General features: G+C 49.0%; 9 protein-coding genes across 9 annotated transcripts; 5 read left to right on the forward strand and 4 right to left on the reverse strand.

Moving 5' to 3' along the window:
* Window positions 1–596: 596 nt before the first annotated feature.
* Window positions 597–2,252, forward strand: M431DRAFT_486654 (hypothetical protein; the record flags this gene model as incomplete). Its single annotated transcript, XM_024916412.1, has 2 exons — window positions 597–1,265; window positions 1,326–2,252. The coding sequence occupies 2 exons, from the start codon at window positions 597–599 to the stop codon at window positions 2,250–2,252; spliced, it is 1,596 nt and encodes a 531-aa protein (XP_024769338.1).
* A 241-nt stretch (window positions 2,253–2,493) lies between these two features.
* Window positions 2,494–3,626, reverse strand: M431DRAFT_9933 (hypothetical protein; the record flags this gene model as incomplete). Its single annotated transcript, XM_024925140.1, has 3 exons — window positions 2,494–3,090; window positions 3,160–3,221; window positions 3,272–3,626. 3 exons carry the CDS (start codon window positions 3,624–3,626, stop codon window positions 2,494–2,496), a joined length of 1,014 nt encoding a protein of 337 aa, XP_024769339.1.
* A 351-nt stretch (window positions 3,627–3,977) lies between these two features.
* M431DRAFT_512802 (hypothetical protein) lies at window positions 3,978–6,362 on the reverse strand. The gene has a single exon (XM_024919908.1). The coding sequence runs from the start codon at window positions 6,309–6,311 to the stop codon at window positions 4,317–4,319; it is 1,995 nt and encodes a 664-aa protein (XP_024769340.1). The 5' UTR covers window positions 6,312–6,362; the 3' UTR covers window positions 3,978–4,316.
* Window positions 6,363–7,414: 1,052 nt separating this feature from the next.
* On the forward strand, window positions 7,415–8,626 carry M431DRAFT_126057 (hypothetical protein; the record flags this gene model as incomplete). Its single annotated transcript, XM_024912263.1, has 2 exons — window positions 7,415–7,816; window positions 7,970–8,626. 2 exons carry the CDS (start codon window positions 7,415–7,417, stop codon window positions 8,624–8,626), a joined length of 1,059 nt encoding a protein of 352 aa, XP_024769341.1.
* A 739-nt stretch (window positions 8,627–9,365) lies between these two features.
* M431DRAFT_97264 (hypothetical protein) lies at window positions 9,366–10,728 on the forward strand (the record flags this gene model as incomplete). Its single annotated transcript, XM_024924913.1, is given in 7 exon segments — window positions 9,366–9,482; window positions 9,536–9,873; window positions 9,941–9,968; window positions 10,043–10,108; window positions 10,127–10,246; window positions 10,324–10,500; window positions 10,558–10,728. 7 exon segments carry the CDS (start codon window positions 9,366–9,368, stop codon window positions 10,726–10,728), a joined length of 1,017 nt encoding a protein of 338 aa, XP_024769342.1.
* A 650-nt stretch (window positions 10,729–11,378) lies between these two features.
* M431DRAFT_9937 (hypothetical protein) lies at window positions 11,379–12,340 on the forward strand (the record flags this gene model as incomplete). Its single annotated transcript, XM_024925144.1, has 2 exons — window positions 11,379–11,528; window positions 11,600–12,340. 2 exons carry the CDS (start codon window positions 11,379–11,381, stop codon window positions 12,338–12,340), a joined length of 891 nt encoding a protein of 296 aa, XP_024769343.1.
* M431DRAFT_512809 (hypothetical protein) lies at window positions 12,070–13,562 on the reverse strand. Its single transcript, XM_024919909.1, has 2 exons — window positions 12,869–13,562; window positions 12,070–12,784 (listed from the first exon to the last, which is right to left on the reverse strand). The coding sequence occupies exons 1-2, from the start codon at window positions 13,246–13,248 to the stop codon at window positions 12,439–12,441; spliced, it is 726 nt and encodes a 241-aa protein (XP_024769344.1). The 5' UTR covers window positions 13,249–13,562; the 3' UTR covers window positions 12,070–12,438.
* A 256-nt stretch (window positions 13,563–13,818) lies between these two features.
* M431DRAFT_97177 (hypothetical protein) lies at window positions 13,819–14,394 on the forward strand (the record flags this gene model as incomplete). Its single annotated transcript, XM_024924909.1, has 2 exons — window positions 13,819–13,879; window positions 14,021–14,394. 2 exons carry the CDS (start codon window positions 13,819–13,821, stop codon window positions 14,392–14,394), a joined length of 435 nt encoding a protein of 144 aa, XP_024769345.1.
* Window positions 14,395–15,256: 862 nt separating this feature from the next.
* Window positions 15,257–16,517, reverse strand: M431DRAFT_272026 (hypothetical protein). Its single transcript, XM_024913956.1, has 3 exons — window positions 16,072–16,517; window positions 15,822–16,002; window positions 15,257–15,767 (listed from the first exon to the last, which is right to left on the reverse strand). The coding sequence occupies exons 1-3, from the start codon at window positions 16,343–16,345 to the stop codon at window positions 15,266–15,268; spliced, it is 957 nt and encodes a 318-aa protein (XP_024769346.1). The 5' UTR covers window positions 16,346–16,517; the 3' UTR covers window positions 15,257–15,265.
* Window positions 16,518–20,239: the final 3,722 nt, after the last annotated feature.

Consider the following 20,239-nt stretch of genomic DNA (forward strand, 5'->3'; position numbering starts at 1 on the left):
TATAATGCCATTAGCCTTTAGACAAACTGTCGGACCGACATTTGATCTAGCGTGGAATCAGACTGTCTTACTATGTGCTTTTTTACTTTCTAAATGCTTCAAGTCTTTTTTGGCGGACAGGCGGATGGACGGCATGGGCACGGCACGGATGGCAACGGCATGGTACGATATTGGGCGAATAACAAGGGGCGCAGGTTCTTTTTGAGCTTTTTTCTTTTTGCGAATTGTTTTTTTACTGTTTTTGTTATTTGTGTTTCTGGAATGGAATGAGAATGATGCTTAGAATGGTAGATAAAAATTGAATTGAATTGTTTGCTATTGTATTTTGAGTCTTTTGACGGTGATTGAAAACCTTGGTGTAGCTGGAAACATGAGAACTATTCATCTTTTTGGTGGTGGCGGCTCAAGAAGTCCGATGAGCTGCAGCTGGCCAACTCACTAATTTCGCCGCTGCATCATCCAAAGACGCATCTCCTCTTTTACTCACCATGAAGCATTAACTCGGTCTCTATCTCAAACACAGTTCCATCTACGACAAATTCCCATTCTCTTCACCTCAATCGTTATCATAATAAAAGAAAAACCCAACCAGAAAAATGGGCGGCATCATTTCAAGCATCCAAAGCAGCATCACCGCCATCACAAGCGTCATCCGCACAATCTCCACGCTCAACGCCAAATACCAGGCCCTCCTACAACGCATTGAAACAGGGCCATTCACTCCAGTAGAGAACCCCACGGAGTCATATTGGATGCGGGACGCTCCCTTTCCGGAGATTGGCGATGTGTTGGGTGAGATACCGGAGGAGGCGGATGTGGTTGTTATAGGGAGCGGGATTACAGGCGCTGCTGCGGTGAAGACGTTATGCGAGCTATCTTCTTCTTCTTCTTCTTCTTCTGGAGATGAAGGTAGTAAGAAAGCGCCGAGAATAGTGGTTTTAGAGGCAAGACAGCTGTGTAGCGGCGCGACGGCGAGGAATGGCGGGCATATAAAGTGCGCCCCCCACGAGGAGTTTTCGCGGCTGCGCAAGACTTTGGGAGAAGAGCGTGCGAGGAAGATTGTGAGGATGCAGATGAGGCATTTGGATGTGCTGAAGAAAGTTGGTGAGGAGTTGCCGTGGGGGGAGGTTAGGGAGGTTGAGACTGTGGATGTGTATCTTGATGAGGATGGGTTTGAGAGGGTGAGGAGGGGGGTTGATGAGATGAGGGGGTGGATGGGGGAGGTGGAGGTTAGTGTTTGGGAGGGGGAGAGGATGAGGGAGAAGGTGAGTGATGTTTGATGTGGTTTGTTGAGAGACGAAGATGCTGATGATTTTGAGAATTAGTTTGGGGTGAATCGCCATATTGTTGGTGCGATCTCGTATCAAGCTGGGGCTCTTTGGCCGTATCGTCTTGTTACGAGCATATGGAACGATTTGATGACTCGATATCCAAATCTTACCATCAGCACACACACACCGGTCTCATCTATCAGCACAAACGACTCTTTATCATTCCCATATACGGTTCACTCTTCTCGCGGCACAATCCGTGCACGGCATATCCTCCATGCTACAAATGCTTACACAGGTCATCTTGTTCCCGCTCTTCGAGGCTGTTTGACAGGAGTACTCGGACACATGACTGCGCAGAAACCAGGAGCTGAATTCGCACCCGTGTGTCATGGTGGACGGTCTTGGTCAATAATGTACGGGACAGGATTCGAATATATAACGCAGCGGCCAGATGGAAATGATGGATCCCCGGGTGACTTGATGATTGGAGGAGGCTTGTTTAGGAGTAAAGATGAGGGATTGGATCAGATTGGCGTGTGGGATGATTCCAGAGTGGATGCTTTCCCATTGATGCATCTCAGAGGCAGCATGCCCACGGTATTCGAACCGAAATGGGGTGTTGGGGGACAACTGAAAGGTGCGTGGAGCGGAATCATGGGTTTCACGGGCGATGTGCTTCCCTTTGTGGGAAGTCTCTCACCTGAAGCCGGGGGACTGAGGAAAAATCTTGGAGGAGGGTTTGAGAAGGGTGCCGGAGAGTGGATAGCTGCTGGGTTTAATGGGGAGGGCATGGTTTGGGCGTGGTTGAGCGGTGTTGCTGTGGCGATTATGATACTTGGTAAGGAAGGGGATGATTTGGAGGAGAGCGTGGGAAGGCCGGGGGGGAGGTTGGGGGAGTGGTATCCGGTGGAGGAGGTTAGGGTTGATAGGGGGAGGTTGAGGAGGGCGCGGTTGGAGAATTTGGCGAATGAGATTTGATGAGGGATTGAGAATCGAGTGAGATGAATGTATAAAGGGGGATTGACTATGTCTATTGCCGAAGAGTAGAGGACTGAAACGATTTTCTCTAACTACTAGTAAGTTTCTGTAGTTTCGATTCCACCGATCCTTTATACCAGGATTGCCACTTTTTTTAATCGCAGATGCTATAGCCCCTATATGCCATTCAAACATATCAAGATCCTCATCCTCATCCTTATACAAGATCCTTATATAAGTCTCATTCGCGTTCCCATCCCCAACCTTTAGTGATACCAGACATGGCCGCAAGTCTAACGGCCAGCCACTGAAGTTCAAGGGCCGCCTTCATTTTGAGGGCCTCTTCCTTACTGTTGAGTGTAACCCCGAAAGATGTCCCTGATTTTAGGTAATGGCCGAAATGACTTTCCTCGTCTGTAACAACAGCAATTTGCAGCATAGCATCGATGGCGCTATCGTAAGGCGGTTTGACTCTCTGACGGGACATGACCTTGTTTTTCGGCATCCGGTGAAATTGGATCTGAACAACAGTGCTTCCATCGCTATTGGTGACCATTTCGAGATACTTTAGGCCGAATAGACATTGGGACCAATATAAACCCCTGATCGGGTGCAAATAAAGTATGTTCCAACTTTTCTCAAAAGCACCGATAGAATCAATAGCCATAATGCGGCTAATCTGCACCCAAACATCTCCCATCAATTGACTCAAAAATGTCGAATCTGTAAAGGCAGCGATATTCATCTGGCCTTTGGTAAGGTGAGAAGGAGCAATATAGTAGGGTTCTGCTTCTACTAAACCAGTCAAGGGGCAGACTATATCATCTCTAAGAAGCCACTAATAATATATAAATAATTAGTAAAGATAGTACCCTTATAGGATGACGATAAAGGAGATGTCTTATACCGTTTCATTTACTGCCCTCGACACGAATATGTCTTTACATGGTGGGGGGTTCCCATTGACCACTAGGCCGTTGTTAGAGATCAACATCATCTATGCGTTTACAATCACATACAAAGAGATAGTTGATAATGGGGAACCGAAACACTCATGATAGATGTAGCATCTTGACGAAGATCCTGCAGAGTCTCAATAGACATCAGGGAGAGAGCTGCTATCTGGATGTTGGAAAAGTGAAATGGCTCCTCAGATGTACTAAAGTCCTCCCCTAGACGCCCGTGAAGCTCTTCTATGAGTTTGAGTTTGAGAGGCAGTTCTTTCTCGGAGAGAAGAGAATCGAGTGGCACATATCTTGGTTGGTCTCGAAGGAATTTGTACAGTTGTTTCTTTTGATTTGTAGTCCCTTGGGTTAGAAAGGCTGTGACTTCGGTCAAGACCTGTTGGTCAGAAATAGCGAAATTGTTGTCCATGGTGATTGATAAAGAACTGCTAAAATAGCAGGGCAAAAAGAGCTGTAGCGGCAAATCTGCATTCAAAAGGGAAGATGAAAATCAAGAGATAGAAGGGAGGATGTGGCTAGTTAAATAGGATAACAAACAGAGAATGTTAAGTAGCTTTAATGGGTAGAGTGAATTGCGTCTGCAAGATTCCGATCAGACACAGCTGATCTCCTCTACACCACTGAGGTAAATTTACACAGAGATACCTAGTCACTTAAGAGTAGCTATCATTGCAGACACTGCAATAAAGTAACTACAGTCTCAAAGAGTATAAGAAAGAAGCCATATCGTTAAGTAGAAGAAGAAACTACTAGCCGAGGTAAAGAACATCAGTGGCTACATTACAGAGATAAGTAGCGCTAACTACATCATTAACTTCAAAGACAAGCAGGCGGATATGTAGGTATCCGCCTGCTTATCTTGTTCTCCCACGTCGTAATGTCAAGGCTCTTTTCCCAAGGCTATCTTGCTGTACCGCGAGATCGTTGACTTCCAGCGCCTATTTCTCCATAGCGCCACCAGCCCATTGAGGGACTCATCTCGTTACTGTGGCATTGCGTATCTCGCATCTTGTCCTCAGCTTCTACATTCTTCTCTTTACCTCAATCTTAGAATAGCGCTCCACTCCAACCTGATGCCTGCGTGACCTAAGAGCCATGTTTAAGCATTTATAAATTTTAACGTGAGAGAACGTTCTATTCTATGGTTCCGAAAGTTAGCTTTTAATGATAAATTTTCCGACAGCTGTAAGACTGCTTCGAAAGTATTGTTTGTATATTGCGCAGTATTGAACAAGTCTGCTCTCTCTAGCAGCTGAATCAATGATGCATTTGGTGCTACCTCTACTATAGCAAATTGAGGGCTGTCGATTTCGCATAGAGGAATCTTGACCTGGCCTTTTTGTAAGACTAGAGAGTTTCGAAAGTGGGATTGCATGGCAAACCGCAACTTGTGTTCCACGTCTTTAACAGTCTTTGAGCCAAAAAGAATATCCACTGGAAATTCAATGCCAATGCGCTCCTCTAATTGGTATTGGAGGACAACGGTTGTGAGTGAGTCGATACCCAGCTCCAGCAATGAAGACATACCGTTGACTTGAGATTTTTCTAAATGAAACACGACGGCAATGCACTCGATGATTAACTCTTTGAGTTTGGCTCTGTTCAAGGGGAGAAGATATTTGCTTGAGTCCAGGTTGTCTGGACTTGACTTCTCTTGGTATAATGCACCAGAGCTTGCAGGATCGTCATGGCTCGAGTCAAGTCTGCATTTGATGACAACGAGATAACCCGGTTGTTGAAGGGTTGTTGCAATATGGACGATCAAATAAGTGGTACCATTGTCGTTGTGGAGCGTAAGGTGTAGTAAGGAATTCATAGACCTCTCGGGAGGGAACATGCCTGCGATAAAGTAACCCGGAGGCAGAGATCCAAGTTCCAGACGGCAGTTCAATCTAGGCCGAATCACGTCTCCATGCCGATAAAAACTCGGCATATATAATGTCATCCTCTTGCTTGCGGCGACCTCACTTTCTTCTACCCAGTGGGGGATTCGATTGCATAGCCGATAATACTCGTCCAGCTTGGGTTTCGCTCCATCTGCCCGTGAGGTGCATCGAGCAAGCGGTACAGCAAGTAGACGAGTCGTGACACCCTTTGTGCTCTTCGCTGTTAGAGTGCAGTTCAAAAGGCAGTAGACTATGTCTCCATCGTTAAAGTCTCCAAGCACTGGCAGGTCAATTCGGAGTCCCCTCTGAGACATCGAAAAGCCATCTCCAGGAGCTGCTGCACCTGTTGATACCATCTCTCCACAGCGGAGAAAATCCAGGGGCGATTGAGCCAGGGCTGTAGAGACTTTCCACAAGGTTCTGTCCTCACAACCGAAACCCCATGCCAAGATGGACTGATCGTCGGACTTTTTAATTATCTCTTCCTGGAGGCGTTGGAAAGCCTTAGGTCCTTCGCCGTACAACAACGGCATGTTGACATCAAAGATGCCCAAGAGACAATATGCTATGTCTTCTTCCCTGGTCGTAGTGCGGCGCGACACCCAGGACATCCGTTGTGCGATGCTGATGAAATCCATGGCCCGGCGCACATCAATAACAGAGTCAACCAGCACCTGCTGAGAAATGCCAGTTGCCTTAGCGATTTGCTCCCGGAGAGAAATCTTGTCGCCAAACTCCAACCAAGCAGAGTCAAAGAAACGAACAGATGCCGGAGCGAGAAGCTCTTGAAGCGTCCAACCTCTAGTGAACCATCGTGACCAGGTATATCTTGCCAAAGTCTCTTTTATCTCTTGAGGCTCTGCGTTCAAGCCAGGGTGATTCAAGTCGGATATATATACATAGCATTCAAGCGACATCTCGTACCATTTAAACATGGAGTTGATTGCCTCTTGAAGCTCCGCACTGCTTGACTTGTCGATGCAACATGTGTCGATCCACACGAATTCGAAGTCATCTTTAATCGCTTGTTGGCAGCATTTGATCACTTTAGCCCAGCCTTTCTTGGACTCTCGGTAAGAATGCCCTTGTGTAATATCTTGGAAAGTAATTTCCTCGGCTTCCCATGTATGAGATAATATTGCATACGGGGGTATCGCATCGCCAAAAAATTCGACAAGTTTTTGAGTCTTTGCGGATAGTAGCCGCATGTTGTAGACTTTTGGTGTTGCGTTAGGTATGTATTTTCTTCTTTTATTTTTATGAAGAGAGAATCTTGCTTGAAGTATTACACGAGGGTTAAGAAGGAAGCGAATACTACAACAACATGAAGTGGAGGTAATAATACCGCAACATAATTAGGCAGTAAGATTCTAGGCACCAATTCAGGGCGCCAATGTACAAGGCATATAAGAGGCTGCAATATTGCAGGTAGTAAGCTGTTAGACTACAACTCCAAGCCTAGGTATGGCCCAATCAGCGTCTCCGAATAAGGGTGATCGCTGCAAGTCCAAGTCAACTAAACATAGTATCCATTGGATATCTGACTTCGCTTCTTCATATTCGCTTGAATAGTTGGATAGTTTGGATAGCCAGTTGATAATACAGCAATTAGATTGAACTGATCGGAGCCCACTAATAGTGTGACAAGATGGCCCTATTGTCCTGCCAGACCCATCTGCCACGATGGTGATAGCAGCATGATTAGAAACATTAGCGACGGTATATGCTAAACAATAAATGGCAAAATATGTGTGCTTAATCCTATCGACGCTAGGAAGAGGGAAATTAAAAGGTAGTCCATTCCTGTGCTCTTCGGTAACATAAGCACACCTGTCTTGTGTCTCAACGGATCCACGTAACACATTTACTGACAAAATAAGAAGTGATATAAAAGGAAGTTAAACAAGAACAAATGAAGGTCGAATTTATGAACACTTTGACCATGAACCTCCAACACCGAGAAGCATCAAGTATTTCTAGCCATTTTGAATACATAAGTAAACACATTGTCTACGTTTACGGCTACCTACTGCTGATATACGGTCCTATTGCTAACTTCTTCATACGTTTCGCTATAATATTTAGGTATTTTCTTCTTGTATCTGCTCTTATCGCTAATCTTAAACAACTATGTGTAAATTTGCCTTTGGTGGCGTAGAGGAAGTCTCTGTTGGCTGCCTATTTAACTGGCCCCATACCCTCTTCAGTGTTTTCCTTTCTATTTCCCATCTTGAATAACGACTCGTTATCCCACCCCTATTATCCCACCATTCAGACAATCTTCCATTTTCTGAAACGACGATCAATTCCTATGGACGAAACTTCCGATATTTCTGACTCAGCCATCTTGGCCAACGTCACGGCTTTTCTTGCACAAGGGACTGAAAGTCAGAAGAAACAGCTGTGCACATTCCTCAGAGCGCAGTCCAGCTACATGTACTCGGCCCCTAATGCTATTCTTCCCACAGAAGAACTTGCCGTCAAGCTTGGAAGCATCGAAGAACTACGCAAAAATGAGGAGCAATGGTCCTTTCAAAAGCCATTTCACTTTTCCTACATTCAACTAGCGACGCTCTGCCTAACGCCGACCGAAACTCTTAAAGAGTTTCTTCACCCAAAGCAGTTTCTTCCCAGTGTTCTATATCCTGAGCATTGGTTGAATATTCGTATGGGCCCCTTACGGCATTTAATGAGTCATTCTAACAGTGGTTTAGTGATCCGATGGAAACACCCTGCAGATAGCATCGAAGATGGAAGAAGAGGGCTGGCTGTAATATCTAGTGGCTCTAGAGATGAGCGGGAAAGGGTAGATTTGCTTTCTGTCTTAACTTGTCAAATCTCAATATTTTACTGACTATTAAAACAGTGCAAGCTCCGAGACCAACGTACTTGCATTCTAACCAAGGCTGCAAACCCAGACGTGTGCCGTATCATGCCTTCTTCCGTTGCCGAAAACAAGGCAGAAATTTCCGCCTTTATAACACCGGTATTTTTGTCAGATTTATTAGGACGGTCTGGATATAAAATTGGCAGGATATTACTCAGGGGAACTCCAAATACCTTTGAAGAAAGCTGGAACATGATTTGTTTGCACCCGCTCCTACGCATGTGGTGGTCGGAGTGTTTATTCGGCCTGAAGTGCCTGGGAGTCGACTCCAACGGTGAGCATTTCACCGTCAAGATACAGTTTCACTGGATGCCTATGAACTCTGTCAGACCTCACCAACTGGTCGAGCCTCCTTACGACAAAGCTACCAGCGCAATGCTGGAATCTATGGCGTCTGATGTGCAGGAAGGCTATTTTCACGGGCTGAAATCAGGGCAGATTTTTGAGATTCAACTTCCTAGCGAGGAGGATGCCGAGAAGATGAAGGCAGCTCTGGACGTGCAATGGGTAGCTGTTAGACTTGCAGCCTTGTCTGGCGCTGCTAGATCTTGGGAATGGGGGCTCGGTAACGATTTGTATGATGATGGAGATGATGATGGGGCCTATAGTACGTCTGATGTCGAGGACGAAGAGTAGAAGCTCTCAAAGTCTGCATAGATACTATAGCTATTGCAGTACATGGTAGCATCGTGTAGCTCCAACATGTTTACTAGATGGTAGTATCTCATTAGAAAGTGTGAGAACATGGCATCTGTCTTTCTACCTGTCTATCTTTGTATCTAAAGAATAAAATCATTCAGATTACTTGGAAGTAAATGGTGCAGTTAGTGCTGCTCATCTCTTCAAGCTATATTACTCTCTGTTGCTCTTTACCAAAGCTGTAGGCATATTCTATCACATCCCCCTTTTCAACGAACACAACTCTCCCTCTCTTTCTGTCCCGCTCTCTCCGGTTAAATAGGCGACTATACATAATGTATAGTTTCTGAATATTAGTAAACAATCTTCAAAAGTGCATCTCCATTGCCATATCTCGAGTTGTAGGTTAGCCCCTATACCATTACACGCGTCTTTGCAATTCACCTGGCCATCACTCTGCTGCCAGCTGGTCGCGTCCATCGCTAACGCGTCAACACGTCAAACACGTCAAACACGCTGCTTTGTTTACTTTTCTTCTAGAGTGATCTCTTCTCGCATCGGCCCCGTTATTTCGACTAGCTGCCACTCCCTAGAGCGGCCCTCTTCTCCTGCAGCAACTCAACACAACACAATCTCACAACCTCGCTCCATCAACCTGCTCATCATGGAAGCGAAAATGGAGAATCAGGAGCCAGAGGCAATCATGCAAGACGCTCCTCAGGATGTTCCTCAGGAAATGCCGGGAGAACTCGCCGAGTCCATCGACAACTGGAGACATTCGGTCCCCAGCCGCATGGAGCGCGAGGATCCCTTCGTCAACGATGGCTTCGTGCCTCGACCCGAGACTCGCGTCGTAAGTACTCCCATCACCATCACCAAATCTATCATTCTCATTGTGTGTCACAGACCTTTCGTGAGCCGGAGAAGCCTCCTGCTCGCCGTCCATCGACCCGCATCGCCATGATGCGAGCCGCCATCCCGCTCTTCCGCCGCTCCAACGGCCCCAACGCGCTCCAGCCATCCCTCATGGAACGCCCCGAGACGGCCCTGGGAGTTCGGGACGAAGAAGAGGACGAAGCGGTGACTGAGGCGAAGAACCCCATCCGAGGCTTTTTTGCCCTGTTTGGTCGCAAGAGAAAGCACCGTAGTCCTTCGCCCACTCCCACGGTTGTCCTCGATACGCCCTTGACCCTTCACTTTTTGTTTGTCGGCGCCCAGGGTGCTGGACAGACGTCTTTGCTTTTGTGAGACTTGACCAACCTCGTTCCAGCTTCCTGCGATATGAAAAGATTTGTGCTGACGATGAGACAGCCGTGCTCGTTACGGTCATTTCCCCGACGTAAGATTGAAATGACTGATGATACCAGTCAAGGTATACCCGTAAGACAAGTCGAGATGCTAACCACAGGACAGTCGAGCGCCATCACTCGCACCTGTTACGAGACGTACACCAACCACCGCATGTACTACTCTCAGCCGGTCCGCGTCGAAATGTAGGACACCTCGGGCGCACCAGACTTGAACACGGTTGAGCGACTGTCGTACGTGCAGTGGGACGGCATCTTCCTTTGCTTTGATATCAAAGAGAAGAATTCTCTTCACACTATTCTTCAGTGGGTAAGTCAAGTATCGCAAAACATCTTTGCCTCTATCCAACAGAGCAGAGCAGACCAACTAACAGAAGGTTGTCACAGTGGCAGAACGCTGTGCAGGGCGGTTTCCTCAGCCAGCAACAGAGCGAGGTTCTTCTTCACCTCATCGGCATGAAGAAGGATCAGCGTGCTGAGTGCCTTGATGAGGCCCACCGACTTCAAGGCCCCTTTGATCCTTCATATGCGCCTTTTCCCACCTGCTGCGTGATCCCCCATGATGTAGGTCTTCTTGCAGAGCTCCAAGATAGAACAATGTGCTAACAGGTCATCTCACAGGCCATGTGGTACGCTCGTCGTATCGGATGCCACCGCTACCTCGAGTGCTCTGCCAAGACCGGCGAAGGAGTGGACGTGATGATCGAAGAAGCCGGCGCCGAAGCGACCAGACGAGCCATCATAATTGCTCGCATGATGCGCATGGCGCCCGGCAAGAGACGCCTCTTCTAAACTGGGAGCTTATGCAGTCGAACTAGGCTTCTGAGTGAATCTCCGGACATTTGGGAGGACTTGATTTGATCTGCTTGAAGAAGGATAGGATAGCAGCCCTTGATTTGATGCCATGTTGGTGAGAGACGCTTCTTTGCTTTTGGCTGTTTAGCCTGCGCCTCACCGGGAATTTTTCATGGCCATGTTTGAAATCAGGGTTTGCTCAAAGTTGAAACTGCCGAATAAGGCATGCTGAATTTAAATCACAATGTGTTGTTTCAATCATTGAGTCGTGATTTGTGACTGTTGTTGTTTAAGTGATGTTGTCTTGGTGTCTGAATCACTGCAAAGAAAGAAAGAGGTACACGAGAGTGGGGCACAATGTACAATGCACTCTGTACTTTGGACCTCACCTCACTTGAACCATCATCAATCAACATCACAGCTCTCACTCTCACCACTGGTTTTACTCAGGCGCCGCATCTTGAAATTACAAGATCCCGCGTATTGCTACACGTTAAAAATGTCTCTTTTGTGATTCCCCACTCGTTGTAAGCCGCTGCCACCCTTGCAAAACTCACTACTTGATGGGTTTCTAACGACGGAGGCTTAGATGAACGTGTCCATCAGAAATCAAGGGAGATAGATTCAGCTTCAACAATATAGTAATCATGGCTCGCTCTACCATCATCGCCTTCGGCCTCGCCAGCGCCGTAGCTCTCGGCTCAGCCATCTTCACCATCACTTCTTCTCCCCACCTTCTAAAAGCCAGTCTCCTCACCCTCGGCGCCTCCAGCATCGCCCTTCTCATCTTCGCCTCAGTAAGTCTCCCCACCACCCTCTTATCCAAAGCCAAACAAACAGCCCAATTAACCAACCTCCAACCCTCTAGACAAGACACATTCAACTCGTCTCGCACCGCAGTCACAACAGAAGCCCAAGACAACCCAACTCACAAAATGCTCTCATCCATCGAGCACCTGTAGACTACAACCTCTTCGTCCTCGGCTCCGGAGGCCACACAAAGGAGATGCTCATGATGATGGACGACGGCTTCTGCGACTTCGCAGACTTCCACCGCCGCTACCTCATCTCCAGCGGCGACTCCATGTCGGAGAACCACGTCCACGACTACGAGGAGAGCCTGGCGTCCCTGTGCGAATCTCGTGGGACGTCCCCCGGCACGTACGACAAGTTCATCGTCACCCGCGCGCGGCGAGTCCACCAACCACTCTGGTCGACCCCTTTTACGGCGCTGCTTAGCATTGTCGAGATATTCCCCGCGCTGCTCATCCCGCCAAAGGGCCTGGTTGGGATGAAGATGAAGCCGTGTTATCCAAGCCGCGTGTTTTCAAATGGGCCGGCTACTGGCTTCTTTGTTGCGTTGGCGGTGCATTTACTCAAGATGGCTTACCTTGTTCCTGAGAGCTGCATGAAGGTCATATACATTGAGTCCTGGGCACGCATATCGACACTGAGCTTGACGGGCAAGCTCCTATTCCACACCGGTATAGCAGACGTCTTTGTCACACAGCACCAAGAAGTGGCGACTCGATATGGCGTACAGAACGCAGGAGAAATTGTCTTTAATTCCCGCCGCTTGGATGACATGGAACCCAGCCCTGCCAAATAATAACATAATTTTACCTTCTTTTTTATATCCTTCTCCCCGATTGTCTTCGTACAAGTCATATAATACAAGCCATGCCAGCCCCCCCTCCCCGTCTATACCTATGCCGCCGCCGTCACAGGCTGCGCCTCCGCCGTCTCCGCCGCGCCCTCCTCCTCCTCGAGTCCAAACGTCTCAATGTCGGAACTTGCCCTGGCCTCCCGGTTCGCCGTCTCCTTGCCGGCCCAAATCTTCCAGTTCTCGTACTCCTGGTCCTCGAGCTGCATGCCGATATCCAATCTCGTCTTGCCAAAGTATGCGCCGGCGTAGCGCGCCTCCTCGATGGCTATCCTCTTCTCGACCTCCTCTTGCTGGCGCAGCCTGTAGAACTCTCGGCGGACCGTGTCGTATGCCTTGCGCTTGCTCATCTTTTCGTTTTCCATTAACCACAGCTGGCGTTGTACAACACTATAGCAGAGAAAATTCGTCAGTGGGAATTCTTCTTCCCCGTCCGTCGAGATAACCGCGGGGTATTGGGGATTTTTCTCTTACCTTTCACCTGATAGTGGGACACCCTTCTGTCTCAATCCTTTACTCCAATCACAATGCTGATAATCTTTACCATCCAACTCCAGCACAACCCTCGGCCTCGCCAGCTCCCACGGGTGATCCTTGTAGAAGCTCGTCCGCAGCGCATCTTCCGGGTACGCAATGCTCTGCGGGCGGAACAGCTTCTTGGGCTTCGAGGCCTTTGGGTTGGGCATGCGGTGGCGCGGCGTGACGGTGCGCACGAGCGCCTCTGAGGGAGGAACCGAGTTCATGACGGCGAACCACGGCGGCGTGGGCACGTTGTAGCCGGGCATGAGCTGGTGCTTGAGCTCTTCCCGGACGGCCTTGTAGACGCCCGCGGGGCGGATTTGCCTGCCGCCCATGATGGCGGATTCTGTGTGGAGGGGCTTTGATTTGAGGAGGTGATTTCTTTTAGGCGAGGTCGATTCGAAAATGCTTCAGAAGAGTCGTTTATGTGGTGAATTGGGCCGGAGATTGGGTTGCAGTTGCGGCGATTCAACTTGGCCGTCTTCTCGAGATCGAATTCGATGCTGGTGGATATTGGTCGTGCGATGAATATGGAAATTTTGGGGTCGTCGGCGAATCATTCGGCCGGCCCGCGTTTGTACTTGTAACGGGCATCAAAATATCTACAACTGCCTGCTTTAATACTTCCCTCAACCATTGTGCAATGAAGAAACTCTCAATTGAAGAAGTTATTTCCAAATCCTAAAATAATCAAGTTGATCAATTGAATCATGCTGTGAAATCCTAATTCTGGCTCTGAAAGCGTCAACAAATGAATCTGCTCAGTAGAAAGCAATGCTTAGTCATCACGACTGAGATACATCACGTCACATTCAACCTCACCAATGGATGTTAGCGATCTCACATGAAAAAAAATAAACCACATCTCAACCACATAAAGTTCAACATCAAAATAAAACCCCATCATGGCATCCGACAAAGAAGCAATCGAAAAATCCATAACCGAGCGTCTCACCGAATGGGGCTGTAAGTCCTCCCCTCCCACCCTCATCTTACACCAAAAAAAATCACTTCCAAATCCTCATCTCACATACACACCCTCAACAACACTCACAAACTCACCTCTCACCTTATTCCTCACCACTAACAAAACACTCTCACAAACAGCATCCTCCCTCCCCCCCTCCCTCCTCGCAACCCTCATCACCGCCCTCCACGCCCGCCCCCTCCAACCCCTCCCCCTCACCCTCTTCACCCCAACCCTCCTCTTCTCATCCTACCTCAACCTCTCCGGCTACCCAACCGCCAGCGCAGGCCTCACCGCCGCCTGGTCCGGCCTCTACGCCCTGCTCGCCCTCCGGCGGCGCCAGACCCTCCGCGCGAAATTCAGCATCCGCGGCGTCGTGCGCGGGACCGCCGTCGGGCTCGGTGCGGCGAATTGCGTGGCAGGCGGTTGGGTATATCTGCATGGCAGCAAGGATCGCGATAGGGACGAGAGGGAGAGCCGGAATCGGTGGGGGCAGTTTGACGACAAGAAGTGAAATGAGAGAAAAAATTGGGCGACGAGAAAGAATGGTGGGAAACAAAAAATACGTGGCAGAAGATGGATGGAGATGAAGAGGGCATTGTATGACTAGGGAACGACTGGGACTTCATTTGGGTCGGAGTAAAGAAATGTATACTATTACCTACTTGCACATGTTTAGCGTGGAATAAGAATTACGCAAAATTCACAATATCACACTTTAGCTGAATTGGCGATACAAATATGTTTCGTATTCAACCACAGGCCAATGGTGTTTCGAGCACAAAGGGCCTCAAAGTAAGTGTGAGCCACTACCGTCTATACAAATATTGGATACAAGGCTTAATATCCACTTCCCAAATCCACAACACCAAGGATGATAATGATGATATGATAGTAAAAAAGCGAGATGGGGCAAACAGGGTAGTTAATTAGCATGCAAAGCGCAACTATCGTGTGCTTTTACATCGCCACCTCTTCTAACAAAAAAAATCGACAAAGGAAACAAGAAGGATAATACCATCATCACACAAAAACGCCGATTCGCAGATCGTCTCAGCTCTTGAAGTCTCTGCGAGCCCAATCCCCACCCATAAGATCCCAAGTACAAATCTGTACCGTGATGCCTTTCCCATGCAACACCCAACACTGGTAATAATAGAATGATCCGTAAACCTTGCTCTATATCTGCGGTCTTGATACCGCGTCTCTCTGTCTCTCTGTGCTTCTCTCCCCCTCTGTCTCTCTCCGTTTCTCTCTCTGTCTTTCTCTCTTCGTTCTTGTCTGCGATTCTTTCGGATGGCGCTGTCGTAAGTAGAAAAAACTGGAGTCACAATAACGTAGTACACCTTTCAGCCAACTTTTTCTAACTCTTCCGAAAATTCGTCCTAGCTGGACATATTGTTGCGTTGAACGGCCATGCGAGAGCCAGATACCAGCCATATTGTCGTGACCACGGCAGTGAACAAAAGGGTCCTCATAAATGACCGCACTTGAAGTGGGCCGAAGCGCGGATTCTCGGGATGGATTGATCGCGCTAATGTAATCTCGAGCGAGCTGGGCTGAAATGAGGTAATGTACTCGACATCACATTCCCGAACCTTAGGGGAGGCATAGGTGGTGTACTCGTCGACGACTCTGTCGAGGCCCCAGCCAGACAGCTTGCGGACAACGGCGATGACGCATCCGGTACGGTGCTTTCCATGGTTGCAATGGATCATAAGAGGGTAGTTTTTCCGGTCTAGAACAAGTTCGAGGATGGCGGCCATGGTGCTGGGCGGAATGGGTTCTTTCTTTGTTCCCTTCATGTTGAAGACGGCCTGCTGGATGCCATTGGCAGCCACAAAGGACTCAAGCTCGTGATCGGGGTCATCTTTCTTGACCAGGGTACTAATATGGGGTTAGCTTCAAGAGTGAGCGACATGGATAGATGTCAACACATACACTATCGTCTTCAGCTTCAAGCTCTTCAAGAAGGGATAGTCTTCCTTCTTAGGATAGCTGCTTCGGTAAACACCAGGAACAACCAAGCCAAAATTGACTGGTCTACCATCCATGGGCGCTGCCGGGAATTCTGTGACGTTTGTTGCAGTAACTGATACTACTGATCCACTTGATGTAGAGCCTGGGAAATGGTCAGTACTGTTCAGACGTCATACAAAAGAAGGGCAAGGACAAGTGTGGAGCAACTCACGAGACATAGCACTAGCCCTAGGTAGCGTTGAAGACGGCAGCGTCTGCTGAACAGCAGCGCGACGCTGAGTGCGTGAGATGGCTTGTTCCTCGTTCAGAGTCCGGTCATCCACGACACTTTGCGTCTTCATCTCAGACATGGAAAAGGAGAGGTTTTCGAGTATCAAGTCGTGATCTTGCGTCGGGAGCAGGGTGGGAAATAGTTGGGGAGAGGTAAGAGGAGTTTCGGAGGCAAAGGGGAGGACAGTATTGTCGGAAAGTATATTTAGTGCCATGCCGACCAGCTCGCGTCGTTTTATAAGGTATATCGGTAGGTTCTGTTGTCTGCGCAGCCGAGTTTGAGGTTTGATGGCTTGGTGTAGTTGTAGAACTCTATGCTTGAATCACGGCAACTTTGAGTGTGGTGTTCAGCCAGAGCTCAGTAAAGTTCAGGACTGGAAAGATGACGGTATGAGGATAGGTATTGAGGCAGCAAGTCCGTTTGTTCAAAGGTAGAGTCGTGAATAGGAGCAAAGGCGAGATTCAAGTCTTGGGACCGTGACCAACGAGGGAGAAGAGTAGAGTATAGAGTAGAGGGCAGATGGTTTGAAGCAATGATTTTTTTCGGTCGACAATGGCTTCACAAAGGCACTGCTAGCGGGCAAGGCCTAAAGGATCGTAGGATTCCTTCTGGAAGAATCAAGAGGGAGTTGAGAAGCCATCTTGACGAGAGTGGGAGAAGGTCAGTGTAAATGTAAGTACGAGGAGAGTTGCAGGCTTCGGTCAGGAAGAACAGGCAAGGTCGCGTGGGAGGATGTGGGAGGGAGATCGCCAGGTTGGAGGTCGACTGAGACGGGCATGGGGGTTTACAGGGCCTTGTGCACTGCTGGGTACTGCAGTACGTACCGGCGGCCAGGCGAGCAGCCGTAGGTACCGGGCAGGGTCCAAGGCGCGACATGCGAGCGCGAGGGTAGCGGGTACAGTGCGGCGACAAGCTGGAGGGAGTATTGGGTACTGCAGCGGGTGAGTGAATTCAGTGGTTGCATCACGTACTCTCTACGTAGACCATCGCATGCTCCGGCGGTACCCAGTACCCAGCAGCCAGAACACCAGACCTCATTCGAATCCATTTTAAAACTGCCCCCCATGCGCATCCCACAACCCTTGTCGGCAACAGCTTATGTACATGTGTACATGTATGTACTAAGAGCTGGTGGTCAGTCTGGTTCGAGTGCATTAGAGCGGAATTGGTGGCATCGCGGTGGGCCGGCTGCTGGAGCGGGCCTCTGCAACTGAGGGTGGGGTGCAGTGCCAGTTACTGTACCAGTGCCAGTATCAATCGTACAGTGAAGCTGTGCTGTTGTCCACGGGCTGTATTAGCGGGCAATTTTAGTGCATTGGGTTCACTGTTGGTCCAGAACTCATCTCATCGGGCTGGTTGGTACGAGAGGTACTCTGGAGGTATTGCGCCAGTATTCACGGACGTTGTTAGTGCCGTTCCCGTCTCGGATCGCGGCTGCAGCGGACCTCTTTTTTTTTTTCTCGGGATTCGAACGAGAGCGAGAGAGGAAAAAAAGAGAGCCATTGAAGCTTGTCGAGCTTGGTCTATTGCCCAGATAGCGGCGCTTAGTGCAGTGCCATGACTGAGGCACTTCCACGGCGGTCCATGACGAGCTTCTCTCCATGCTTCCAGAGGCTTACGAAGCAGATTGAAAGTTCGAATGTCTCCAGTGCTGGCTCCATGGATAAACCTCCATAGAATGGACCTCAAGTACCAGTGGACCTAATTTACTCCAGTCTATGGGGGACGGAGACTTGATGAAAAGTCCAGAGTTGGATCATCCAACCACTTTTTGCACAGTACACGCGTCTGTACTCCAATATACTCCAATTTACTCGCCCTTCTTCTTCAGCTGCTTGTTCCCGAAGCCCCCCCTCGTTAAGTCGTCGAATTAGAAAGCTTGTTCCTCTGTGGCGAGAGTCTCGACAAAGGATCCCAGCGCCATCCATTGCATTTCTGCTGGTGGCTGGGCTCTTGGGCTTGGTGCCGGCAAGCAGCTAGCTGGAGCCTTGCTCAACGCAGTTCTAGGGCACCAATGGCTCTCAGCCCGCTGGAGGATGCAGCTTTATTACATATGCATGCAGGGAGAACATGCAATATTGATGGTTAAATATGGGTTGACGGTGATACTGAAGACAATTTGACCAAGTATCGCCGCTGCAAGTCTGATTGGGGCCGCCAAAAGTGTCCCGTATGTGCTCACGCGACTCAATTCCAGATGGGTGTCCTTACCTGTGGTGAAATGCCTCTACCAACGGCTCAATTCTTTGGCCTCATTGCCAACGCACAACTGCATGCGCTGACATTTCATCTCTTTTCTTCCCTCACTTCATCTCCCCTTTCAAGCTAGCTAGCTAGAGGAGGCGCCTGTGTGTCTCAAGGAGCTGTCAGGCCAGAGACGCCACCGAGGCAAACACTAAGCATCCGCGGCACAGGGATGCAGGCCACCGTCGCCCACGCAATTGGACCCTGAGATGGAGATGGCTCTGGTCATGTCATTCGGCAACCCGAGATTTGCTGCGTCCTCTCTTATTCGCTGTAAATGGGCTCTAGCACGCAGCACAGCTGTCCATGTGAAAGATTGCTTGGCCCAGAATGCAGGGATCCGTGTTCCTATTTTCACCAATGTCTGGATGCGGAAATGACACACGCGGGATGCATTGTCCAGGCCAACTCGACAAATGTCCAAGTTATTCACCGTTGCTACGTAGCTTAGGAAGCGCTCGCGCTTTATTAAGGTGAAGCAAAGGGGGGAAGCTAAGACGTCAACGACTGTGGAAGTGAGGAGAAGCTCCCATGTCCAGTCTTTTCTCCTCACAAGCCACCCCGCGCTGACCATCGGCCGCCGAAGGAAAAGGATGACGAGTAAAAAATAAAAATAGCACGCTGCACGATGATATCAATTTTGATCCCCTTAGTGATTTCCGTGACTGGTTGGTGTACGGGTGGCTGCAGCGATTTGCTGTTTGATGCAATCTTGGGATCGAGAACCTCTCGGATCACTTGGAACGACTCAGCCGTACCTAGTGGTGCCTACGATCCTACTCGTACATGCACCCAACCAAGCCTGCCAAGGAGGCTCAGGTTCTATCGGGCTTCGTTCCATCGCAATAAGTTCCCCGGAATACCCTGATGGGGGTTGGTTGCTGAGATGTGATGTGAGTGGGAGCAAATGCCCGATCCTACGGTATGGAGCGCAAAAGACACGGAATCTCCTGTACCCAAGGCCACCCATCCGTCCCGAGCCTTGCGTGCCAGACCTAGTGATCAGGTGTAAAGGAGGTTGAATTCGGATTTCGGGCTAGGACCCAAGACTCCATGCAGTAATACCCCGAAATCAGCGAGAGGTTGATGCTTTTTACGACGTATCTCTACCTTGTGTGCTATGCTCTTGTCTTGCGGTCCCAAGCAGCTGGGTAATCTCAGGTCCAATACTCGAGGCCGTCATAATACGACCAACACAATATGCCCCATCCATGAAATTAGTACAGATGCTTACGATACCGAGAAACATCCATAACTCGTAGGCATAACTTCGTGCAACCTTCCCGTCTAGTCATGCCCGTCACCGACGACGCAAGTAATCTGACAGGCCCGGTCAAGCACGCACATCATCATGCCCATCACCTGGTACTCCGTACGTGTCCCTACCTTACCCCAAACGACCTCTCCTCAGCCGCAGCGCCAGGATCTCTCATTATTACATGTGACATGCAACCCCCCAATATATCCCCAAAGACAGAGTTACGCGTGTGTATACGGAGTATGTACTCGCCCAGCCATTCCGGCTGCTACGATACAAACACCGTCACCTGACGGCATGGATGTAGTAGGAGTACCCCATAGAATAGGGGGTTCGTTTCGCGAGATCTAGACAATTACACTCTATTGATCGCAAAAGGAGACGAGACGGCCCGGATGGCAAGCGGATCTCGTCTCGTCTGTTGACTTGTCCGGCCACAAGCCGTAATTACTGGAATGGCCGGGTTTGACGACTTTGAAGGCCTTTTAGACGCGGAAAGGCCGCAGTAGTACGCGAGCTACGAGCGACCTGCACATGTGCCTTAATATAAAATAATACCTAAATAAATAAAAATAAACAAATAAATAAATAAAATCACGAGAATAA

This window comes from Trichoderma harzianum, assembly GCF_003025095.1.
Source record: "Trichoderma harzianum CBS 226.95 unplaced genomic scaffold M431scaffold_17, whole genome shotgun sequence".
In the NCBI taxonomy this organism is placed as follows: Eukaryota; Fungi; Ascomycota; class Sordariomycetes; order Hypocreales; family Hypocreaceae; genus Trichoderma; species Trichoderma harzianum.